General features: G+C 36.9%; 3 protein-coding genes across 3 annotated transcripts; 1 reads left to right on the forward strand and 2 right to left on the reverse strand.

Moving 5' to 3' along the window:
• Nucleotides 1-3043: 3043 nt before the first annotated feature.
• LOC122498921 lies at nt 3044-4150 on the reverse strand. The gene has a single exon (XM_043606922.1). It carries the CDS (start codon nt 4148-4150, stop codon nt 3044-3046), a length of 1107 nt encoding a protein of 368 aa, XP_043462857.1.
• A 93-nt stretch (nt 4151-4243) lies between these two features.
• LOC122498922 lies at nt 4244-5758 on the reverse strand. The gene is made up of 2 exons (XM_043606923.1): nt 5740-5758; nt 4244-5235 (listed from the first exon to the last, which is right to left on the reverse strand). Exons 1-2 carry the CDS (start codon nt 5756-5758, stop codon nt 4244-4246), a joined length of 1011 nt encoding a protein of 336 aa, XP_043462858.1.
• A 193-nt stretch (nt 5759-5951) lies between these two features.
• Nucleotides 5952-7052, forward strand: LOC122498923. The gene has a single exon (XM_043606924.1). It carries the CDS (start codon nt 5952-5954, stop codon nt 7050-7052), a length of 1101 nt encoding a protein of 366 aa, XP_043462859.1.
• The last annotated feature ends 4386 nt before the right edge of the window (nt 7053-11438 follow it).

The raw sequence follows: 11438 nt of genomic DNA on the forward strand, positions 1-11438 counted from the left end.
AACAATCGATTATGACAATCGAAAGGTTAAACTACTTGTCTATGATTTAAACCGCAAGATGCTTATTAAATCATCAATTCTCACTTTTAAACGATTTTCATTTTTTCTTGAATATTTATTTAGTTGAAACTAATCATTGAATTTATTTATAAAATGCAAATATGTAAAAAAATAATATACCTAAAGTAATTTTCCTCTATTATATGTAATTTAATTTAATTTAGCTTAATACCTAAAAATTTTAAAAACATAATATAATAGTATTTTTATCCCACATGCATAAAAATGGCGCTTTTAGATAGCTGACGATAGGGAGTAAAGTCACTCATTTGTTCGACCATATGAAAATGGAGTCCATTTTCTACCATGTGCAAACATAACCGCTGATCCCATGCGTTATTTTTGCCCAAGGGAGAAAACGGCCACCATTTTCATATAAGTCGAACAAGTGACTGACTTTTATTCCCTGTCGTCTGCTATCTGAAATCGCCACTTTTGTGCATTAGGAATAAAAAATATCGTAAGTAACATGGGAATAAAGGCAGCCAATTTGTTTACAATGATTTTTGTGACACTCGTTCCGGTCTGGGGGCGCCCTCGACCTCCACTCGTGTCACAAAAATAACCGTAAACAAATGGCTGCCTTTATACCCTTGTTGCTTAATATACTATTTTATTTAAATAAGAATTTTTATTTTTTATAATTTTTAATTCTAATTTCAAATAAAAATATAGGGCCAAAATAAGTGAAACCGGCCACTTGAAAAATTTTTGTCTCCAATTTTCAAGTTATCTATGATTTTTGGTAGATATATGAGTACACTTTTTCCGCCTAAAATATTTTTCAAAAAAAATTTATTTTTGAAGTAATCAGGTGTTGAAGTTTTGGGTCATTTTATTTTCATTTAATTATTACTTTGAAACAAATAAAGATAATTTAGTGAATTTTTTTAAATTAAAGCTTAAAGCCCGTGCAGAAAAATGGTGAGGGCCCTCGTGGATTGCCCTCTTGCCATGTGGAACCCGTAGGGGCAATCCACGCGGAGCCCTCGAAGGCGTGACATGCTTTTCCTCATGGGTGCCCTTGAGGAAAATCCTCATGGATTCTATATGGATTTTCCACGCGGTGCCCTCGTGGATTTCATAAAATGCCCTCAACTTTATTTTCAATTAAATTAATAAATTAATTATTTATTAATAACAAATTAGTCCAATTATTCATAAATAACATTCTTATTTAACAATTTTTACTTTTCTTAATTAAATCGTGACCAAAAAAAAAATCTGACGCACGCGGGAATTGAGCCTACGACCTACTAACTACTAGACAACACTCTTACCACTATGCTACGGGACCTACTTGAAAATTATTGCTTTATTGTAGGTGACTTGCTGACTTGCTTTTGATAATTCAATAAACTATTTATTGAGACTAATGCACCATGACAAATAATTAAATAATTTAATAATAATAACAATATTAATAATATAATAATAGACAATAAATATTCATAAATTAATATTTTTATCATTTCAAAAAAAAAATGTCAAAACATTTGTGTTAAAAACGCGTTTTTCATAGTTTAAAATCAGTATAAACATTAATTTTTTTATGTAAAAAAAATATTTTTTGTTTGGGCTTAGAAATTTTTGCTAGTCAATGATGTGGGCGATCCATGAGGGCCCCTCGCGTGGGCCCTCAAGGATTTTCCCTTAGGTAAGTTCAATATTTTCAAAAAAAGTAACATTAAATATTTGTGAAAAACGTGTTTTTCATTGTTTAAAATCATTATAAACATTAATTTGTTGATGTAAAAAAAATTTTTTGTTTGGACTTAGAAATTTTTGGTATAATCAATGATGTGGGCGATCCATACGGGGCCCTCGCGTGGGCCCTCAAGGATTTGCCCTCATGTGAGTTTTATATTTTTTAAAAAGTAACATTAAATATTTGTTAAAAACGTGTTTTTCATTGTTTAAAATGATTGTAAACAATAATTTTTTGTTGTAAAAAAAATTTTTTGTTTGGACTTAGAAAAATTGTTGAGCAGGGCATTCATAATGGCTAAGAGCAGGTGCCCTGCTGGTGCCCTTGTAAATTTCCATAACTTTGTGATAGGATTTCTGGAAAAATGTCACTTAATGTTTATTTCAGGTGCTTTGAAATGTAATTTAATGCAATCTGAACTAAAGTTTTTTAATAAAAAAAATTTTTTTTTCAAACTTAGATAAATTTTTGAGCAGGGCAACCGTAAGGGCAAAGAACGGGGCCCCTGCTGGTGCCCTCGTGGATTTCTCCTCATGGATATTCCACGAGGGCCCCCAACGGGGGCCTCGGAGCTGTGGGGCTCGAGCGTGGCTTTTTCCACACGGGAGTCAATACTTTAAGGATTAAATAAAGCGATTGCTAAAAAATTAAAATTTATAATTGTTATTAACAATTCTTTTAAACAATTGCAAATTGAAGAATGTTCTCAATGTTTTTGAAAGATTAAATTACGATGTATTGATGCGCAAAACTCCAAGGATTAAATTAAAAAAAAGAAAAATCAGTAACCTCCAATATTATAGAAATTATGTAGATTTTTCTGCCAAAATGCAGGCGAAAATCGACTTTTAATCTTAAAAATCCGCTTGAAAGCGTGAAGTTTCTAACAAAACAAAAGACGATCTTATTTATTCGTTTGCAATTTTATCTTTTTTCAGTAACTCGAGTCGAATTTTGTCTGCATTTTGGCAGGAAAATCTACATAATTTCTATAATATTGGAGGTTACTGATTTTTCTTTTTTTTAATTTAATCCTTGGAGTTTTGCGCATCAATACATCGTAATTTAATCTTTCAAAAACATTGAGAACATTCTTCAATTTGCAATTGTTTAAAAGAATTGTTAATAACAATTATAAATTTTAATTTTTTAGCACTTATTTTGGCCCTATATTTTAAATAATTATTTATTAAGTGGAGTTAATGCAAATTTTGAGCAAATTCTTTTAAAAAATACAAAAAAATGCTTAAAATTCTAAATATTTATTTTGATACCCTAGTAGAAATTTGTCTTAGTTATTATAAAGGAACTGTCCAGTCGCGCTTGAAATTGTCTAGTAACTTCACAAGCCAACTGGCTAATAACTGAAATGGAGTGTCTTCCTGGTGTAAGCACATCAAGGTCGTCAAGGTCTCCGGAAAGAGGGATTAGTGGACGGCAGTTGAGCGCCATTTCTATTTCCACGAGTAGAGTGGTGAACTGTTCATAAGTGAGTTTTCGGGAACCGGTTATTCTTCGCAGATGATTCTTCATAGACTTCACCCCAGCTTCCCAGAGACCCCCGAAGTGGGGGGCTGATGGTGGTATAAAGCGCCACATTGTTTTTTCCTGAGCGAGAACATCCTGAACATGTTGCCAATCGGTCTCGGCTTCTAGAAATAGCCTGCGGAGTTCGTTGTCTGCACCACGGAAATTGGTAGCATTGTCGCTCCATACTTCGAGCGGTCGTCCTCGTCGACAAGTAAATCTTGTCAGACAACCAAGAAAACTCTCAGTAGATAAGTCTCCAACCAGTTCCAAATGGATAGCTTTTGTTGCTAGGCAAACAAATACAGCCACATATCCTTTCGAAGATGATACGCCTCGTCCTTTTGATCGTAAAATTTGAAAGGGTCCCGCGTAGTCCACACCAACTTTACTTAAAGGGCTTCCGGGATTGACCCTGGCAGCTGGTAGATCTGCCATAAGATGGGTAGATGTCCTTTTCGTAGATTTGGAGCACACAACGCATCTCCTAATAAAAGACTTCGTTTTTGTCATACCTCCAATTATCCATGCTCGTCTGCTTGCGTAGGCATAAGTGACAGTAGGCCCTGCGTGCAATGCCCGTTGATGAGCCCAATCCACGATCAGTCCTGATAGAATGCTTCGAGCTGAGAGAATAGGAGGATGCTTCTCTTCTTCTGATAACAGTGAATTCTCTAGCCTTCCTCCAACTCTTAAGATGTTTTCGCTGTCCAGGTAGGGCTTTAGTCGAGCTGTGAGACTACCAACCGGAACGGCACCATGTTTCTTCAAGGCTAGCATTTCAGTGACAAAATTTTGTTGTTGAGAAATGCGAACACAAGTTTTGAATTCCTCTTTAAGTTCACTGGTGGTCATTGGTGCAAACGGCAATATTGCTTTTTGACGACCTACCCATATTTGAATAATTCTTCGACAGCGAACCAGAATTCTTAAGAGTTTGATAAGCGATCAAAATCGATCAAGAATTGTCGGATTTGCTTGAGTTATATGACATTGTATAGGAATTGAGATCTCGGAAATTGGAGCACTTTTTGATTGAAGAATGGATTCTTTCGGCCAAGCGTCTTTGGCTTTTTTAAGCCAGGGTGGTCCATACGACCAAAGAGGATGCTGTGATAGATTTTCGACATCACTGCCTCTTGTGGCTACATCTGCTGGATTTTCGGACGTGGGAACGTAGCGCCATTTGAAGTCTGGTAACAGTTCTTGAATATGACTGATATAATTGTCCACTAGGTCGTTTCCAACAGGTTGATTTGACGAGAGCCAACGAATGACGACTTGGGAATCACTCCAACCAGTGCAGTGATTAAGTTCGATACATAAGACCTCTGCCTGCGCTTTCAACAGTTTTGCGCCTAGTAGAGCTGCTCGAAGTTCTAACCTCGGTATGGTGACCCTTCCAACAGGTCGTTTCGAGGGATTAAGGCTCTTAATTGGAGACAACTTGGTTCTGGCTGCTATCAGTGGTGTTGACATTTGTTTGTGAGAGGAAGATGTGCGAGAGTAAACAGCAGCGGCCATTGCCCTTCGGCTTGCATCGGTAAATAGATGTAATTCTATTTGACTGTTTGGCTCATAATTAATATATCGAGGGATGTTGATTTGATGAACTTTTTTCACATTCTCCCGGAACATATTCCAGTATGACATCATGGATGCTGGAATTCGTTCGTCCCATGATAATTTGGCTTTCCAAAGATCCTGGATGAGCATTTTTCCGACAACGACTAGAGGAGCCAACCAACCAAGGGGATCGAATAATTTGGCAAATTCTGATAAGGCCTTGCGTTTGGTAATCTCGTTGCTTTCATCGAAGTTTGGAGCAGAGAATCGAAATTGATCTTGGACAGGATCCCAGGCAAGTCCTAATTCATTTACAAAGCCCCCGACTTCAAAATGTCGCCAACTTGGGCGTAATCTGTCAGAAAGAGGTATTTCTGAAAGAAAACTGAATAACACTTTGTAATTGACTAAACTTTATTAAAATTAACAATACTTAAGAATTAGATGAACAATTAACATAAATGAACTTCGTAGTATTGCTGCATCTTTGTAGAAGTAACAACGTCGCAAGTACTACGAAGTTCATTTATGTTAATTGTTCCTCTAATTCTTAAGTATTGTTAATTTTAATAAAGTTTAGTTAATTACAAAGTGTTATTCAGCTTTCTTTCATCAAATTTCTAATTAATCATCAACATTTTGGTATTTCTTTTTGCAAATAGCAATTTTAACTTATTGTTATCCCTATCTTATATAATCTAACATTTTCTAATCCTTATCATCTAAGTTCTCCTCGCTCATGTTGAATGTTGGTAATGGTCATATTAAATCAAGCATAATTTGTACATAGCTGCATCGCATTTGTGAATTGTATGAAGCAAATTCCCGACCACGTGGTGGTTCCGGCAGCCTGCTGTATAGGATGAGTCTCAATCTACCCACACTAGGGTTTGGCATCTATCCTAGATAAAGAGATTTTCTGACTTTCGAATCTAATTCAAGTCAGACATTGTCATTAACAATTACTAGCTTTCGATCTAACATTAGGTCAAGCAGTTCAAACTGTCGCAAAAAAAGCCGGTGAGGCGGTAATTGTTATTATGTATATTATATATATTGTTGCAATATTTTTGTTATTTTTTTCAGCAAAATGGATCTCAGATCACAAAGGGCGTTAGCGGATGTATTAAGCAAGGGATCACAATCTGTTAGGGATCAACCAATCAATCAGTGGACGAGTGGTCTGGTTGAAAGTCGTTTAAAGCTGTTAGAGTCTTACTGGGACAATTTTCAAGGCAACCACGTGTCCCTTCTTGCAGAAATAGGAGAGGACGCTGACAACGACCCCTACTTTCAGGAAGATGTCTATCATCAAGCAGAGAATGACTATGTAACTACCAGAGGCTACCTTTTTGACATTCAATCACGACTTAGAGTTGATCAAAGCGGCTCAGAACAGTTTTCCAGTCACTCAGCTGTCATTTCAAGTCACACCAGATTACCGAAAATAATTGTACCCCCATTTAATGGCGATCGGCAGCAGTGGGAATCTTTTAAGGATATGTTCTGGTCTTTAATCCACTCTGACCCCACATTAAAGGATGTTGACAAATTATACTATTTGAAAACTCTTGTTTCTGGCGAAGCTCTCTCTGCTATACACTCTATTCCAATAACGGCAGACAATTACGCCATCGCATGGTCCGCCCTGGAATCAAGATTCGACAACATATATCTTCTTGTACAGAGTCATCTAGTGAGTTTGAAGAGAATGCGTTCCATCAAAGAGGAATCACAAGCCGAACTCCAGAGACTATCTGACGATCTACGACGTCACCGAGAACAATTACGATCTTTAAAACGTCCAGTTGAACAATGGGATGACTGGTTTGTGTCAATCGCCTCAGATTGTATGGATCGAGTAACAAGACGTGATTGGGAAGAGGAACTGCAACGTCTATCACCAGAGAATAGTGCATCATTCTTTCCCTCCTTTACACAATTAGACGCATTTCTACAAAGACGATGTCGAACCTTGAAATCACTTGATCTAACACGAGGAAAACCATCATCCTCATCATCTCGATCCAGCGGTCATTCTAGTGGATCATCATCGAGAAATGCAACAGTAGCCGCTACCACTACATCAAAATGCGAAGCTTGCGATGGTTTACATTACATCGGCCGCTGTGAACAGTTTCAAAAGATGAGTTTGGTTGAGCGCCGAAAATTAACAAAACTTAAACGATGATGCTTCAACTGCTTGAGGTCCAATCACTTATCATCAACATGTCCATCATCTCGGACTTGCCGAACATGTCAAAAATCCCATCATTCACTGCTTCACGATACATCGGGAAAACGACCTGCAAAGTTCAATCAAAGCGGTGAAATTGCAAAAAATAAATCGCGACTTTCAGATGAGGAATCACGCAAAGAGCTAGACGGTTCATCATCTTGACCAACAATACTACCAACAGCTCTTGTAACTATTGGAGATTGGGATCATCATCACATACGAGTGAGAGCTCTCTTAGACCCTTGTTCCGAAGTAACCTTGATCAAAGAGAACTTGATCCACAAAATTGGGATCAACATTGAAATTAACCCACTTAGCATTAGTGGGATGGCTGGGATGACAATGGACCAAGCAAAATGCAGTGCAAAAATTTACATAAATCTAAAAGGTAAACACCCTTCAATTCCTGTTCAAGCTCATGAACTGAAACGTATCGGGATAACAACCCCATCTACGAAATTCACCGGTGAAATCCATGCACTTGAGAAACTAAGTTTAGCCGACCCTCATTTTGCGCATCCTGCTGGAATTGACCTACACTACCGTCGGGAATTATCGGTACGGCTGCACACGCACGGCCCAAAAACGTACCAATCTTTAAATCACGATTTTTTTGTAAATACAAATGTCAGAAAATTAACAAATATACCATTCAAAAGATTATTAAATTCTACGATTAATGGTACATAACTGAAAATTTTAATAATTTATACAAAGATTGCAGCAATCGACAAATTTGACAAAAAAAATTTTAAAATACAATTTTTTTGAAATTTTTTCAACCCCTGCACATTTTTTAAAAATTGTAGAAAAAATTTGAAACTTACATAAGTGTGATCATTCAAATTTCATCTTTAATTTAAGACCAAAAGAGTTTAAAAATCTTATTCGGTTCTTGAGATATCATTATAAACGTCCGAGCATGTTTTTTGACAAATGCATTGAATTAGTCGATTTTGAACGGTTTTTGGCTGAAAATGCTCGTCCGTTTATAATGATATCTCGCTAACCGATTAAGATTTTTGAATTCTTTTGGTCTTAAATTAAAGATGAGACTTGAATGATCACACCTATATAAGTTTCAAATTTTTTCTGCAATTTTTAAAAAATGTGCAGGGGTTGAAAAAATTTCCAAAAAAATTGTATTTTAAAAATTTTTTTGTCAAATTTGACAATTGCTGCAATCTTTGTATAAATTATTAAAATTTTCAGTTATGTACCATTAATCGTAGAATTTAATAATCTTTCGAATGGTATATTTGTTAATTTTCTGACATTTGTATTTACAAAAAAATCGTGATTTAAAGATTGGTATGTTTTTGGGCTGTGCGCGTGCAGCCGTACCGATAATTCCCGACGGTAGTGTAGTTCTTGGTGCAAATATTTACAACGATATCTTACTTCCGGGGGTTCAAAGAAGAGGGTCATTGCTAGGACAGAACACGATATTTGGTTGGGCTTTAACGGGATCAAGCCAGGAAAATTTCTCGAGGTCAATAACCAACGTCGCCACCATTGGGATGTCAACAAAAGATGAATCCTGGCAAGAAGGTATATTAGGACTGCTTAAGAAGTTCTGGTCAATCGAAGATATACCTCGGAAACCACGGCTGTCCGAGAATGAGGTCAAATGCGAGAGCATCTACAGCAGCCATCACAGTCGAAATGAGGTGGGTCGTTATGTGGTTCCCTTACCGCAAAAGGATAACTCTCGAATTATAATTGGCACAAGCCTTGCCGGCGCACAACTTGCTTTAAAAAGTCAACAAAAAAGAATGCAGAGAGACAAACAGTTTAAAGAGGAATATATCTCTTTCATGAACGACTATTTGAAATTAGGTCATATGAGAAAATTGTCGCCTCAAGAGATACAAGACAATTCACAACCAACTAACTACATTCCCCACCACGGAATTTGACAAAGAGGCGATAGTACTTTCAAATTCCGCGTAGTGTTTAATGCCTCTCGTAGAACGACATCAGGTTATAGTCTCAATGACACCCTTCACGCAGGCCCAAAACTTCAAAACCATCCTTCTGCGGTTGTTACCAATTGGCGAAAACATAAAGTTGCTTTCTGCGCCGACATAAAAATGATGTGCCGGCAGGTTTTAGTACGGACATCAGACACAAACTTGCAACGAATTATCTGGAGTCCGTCAGCAGAACAACCAGAGGAACATTTTGTGCTTCTTACCGTGACCTATGGAGTTACATCTGCTCCATACTTAGCATTACGGACCTTGAAGCAACTATGCCAAGCTGAAGGACAATCCTTCCCGACAGCTGTTCAATCAATTCAAGATGAGCTCTACATTGACGACTTTTTAAGTGGCGGATCAAGCGTGGAAGAAGCGAAACATCGACGTGATGAACTGATAGAACTCTTGAAGAAAGGAGGATTTGAACTTAAAAATGGGTGTCCAATTATCCAGATCTCGTAGGGGAAATACCTCTTTCTGACAGATTACGCCCAAGTTGGCGACATTTTGAAGTCGGGGGCTTTGTAAATGAATTAGGACTTGCCTGGGATCCTGTCCAAGATCAATTTCTAATTCATTTACAAAGCCCCCGACTTCAAAATGTCGCCAACTTGGGCGTAATCTGTCAGAAAGAGGTATTTCCCCTACGAGATCTGGATAATTGGAGCACTTTTTGATTGAAGAATGGGTTCTTTCGGCCAAGCGTCTTCGGCTTTTTTAAGCCAGGGTGGTCCATACCACCAAAGAGGATGCTGTGATAGATTTTCCTCGTGTTAGATCAAGTGATTTCAAGGTTCGGCATCGTCTTTGTAGAAATGCGTCCAATTGTGTGAAGGAGGGAAAGAATGATGCACTATTCTCTGGTGGTAGACGTTGCAGTTCCTCAAATCATCAACATTTCTGACCTTCGAGCCGGAAAAAGACATTCGAGATCAGATCTACTTGTACCAGGGAATTTACATGTGAGTTTATTTGGTAATCTCGTTGCTCTTATCGAAGTCGGGGGATTTGTAAATGAATTAGAAATTGATCTTGGACAGGATCCCAGGCAAGTCCTAATTCATTTACAAAGCCCCCGACTTCAAAATGTCTATCGACATCAACAGTCAATTTGAATTTTGGCATGAGTTTCGAAAATTATTTGATATTTTGTATAAAAGTGTTTGTTTATTTAAAATTTATTTTTTCTATATCTAAATAAAAATAAAAATTTTAGATTTGAATGTTACTTATTTTTAATTTAATAAACTTGTTTTGAGTACATTTTATTTGTTTATTTACACTATTTATAATTATTAACAGTCGAAAATTAACTTTTTCAAATAAATTATTTAACCTTTAAATTACAAATGATTACAAATTTTTAAATTGTTTGTATATAAAACTAAAGAAAGAATTAAGCTCAAATATCTATAAAATAATCATTTTCAAGCTTTATTAAAAAGATCTACATAAAAAATTTTCCAAAAAATTAATTGAAAAAAGGGAAAATAAACTCACATGTAAATTCCCTGGTACAAGTAGATCTGATCTCGAATGTCTTTATCCGGCTCGAAGGACCAAAATGTTGATGATTAATTAGAAATTTGATGAAAGAAAACTGAATAACACTTTGTAATTGACTAAACTTTATTAAAATTAACAATACTTAAGAATTAGAGGAACAATTAACATAAATGAACTTCGTAGTACTTGCGACGTTGTTACTTCTACAAAGATGCAGCAATACTAATACTTGAGATCGAACGAGACGAGCACACCGTCCCCCACTCTAGCGCGTCTCAGGAAAAAGAACGCCAAGGGCCGTACCTCGAAAGAACGAACGCTCCCGGGGGTTGGAATTTCAGTTTAAAAAAAAGTCGAGTAGGATGTCTATTCCTATGTATTTTGGGTCGCTAAAACCAAAAAAGACTACTAAAAACAAATTCTTCCCTCCCATAACCCCCTACAACCCCCTTAACACTCCCAGAGTGGAGGTTGCAATTTACATTTTAACTTAAAGTCGAGTCACCCCTGGGGGTGTTAAGGGGGTTGTAGGGGGTTATGGAGGGAAGAATTTGTTTTTGGTAGTCTTTTTTGGTTTTAGCGACCCTATACTCGACTTTTTTTAAAACTGAAATTCCAACCCCCAGGAGCAGGTGTAAGGGGGTGGTAGCGGGAAAATGGCCGATGAAAAAAAATTTTTCATGGTTACCCAAGTAGAAATGTAATACTGGCATAGTACTGACCCAGTACTGACTGCCAGTATAGCAGTACTGACTCCAGTACTAAATCAGTACTAGGAAATCCCTGGCTGGTAACGCTGGCCAGTACTGATTTTTTACCGGCAGTCAGTACTAAGTCAGTATTAAAATAT

Source organism: Leptopilina heterotoma, unplaced genomic scaffold, assembly GCF_015476425.1.
Source record: "Leptopilina heterotoma isolate Lh14 unplaced genomic scaffold, ASM1547642v1 Lhet_161, whole genome shotgun sequence".
NCBI lineage: Eukaryota > Metazoa > Arthropoda > Insecta > Hymenoptera > Figitidae > Leptopilina > Leptopilina heterotoma.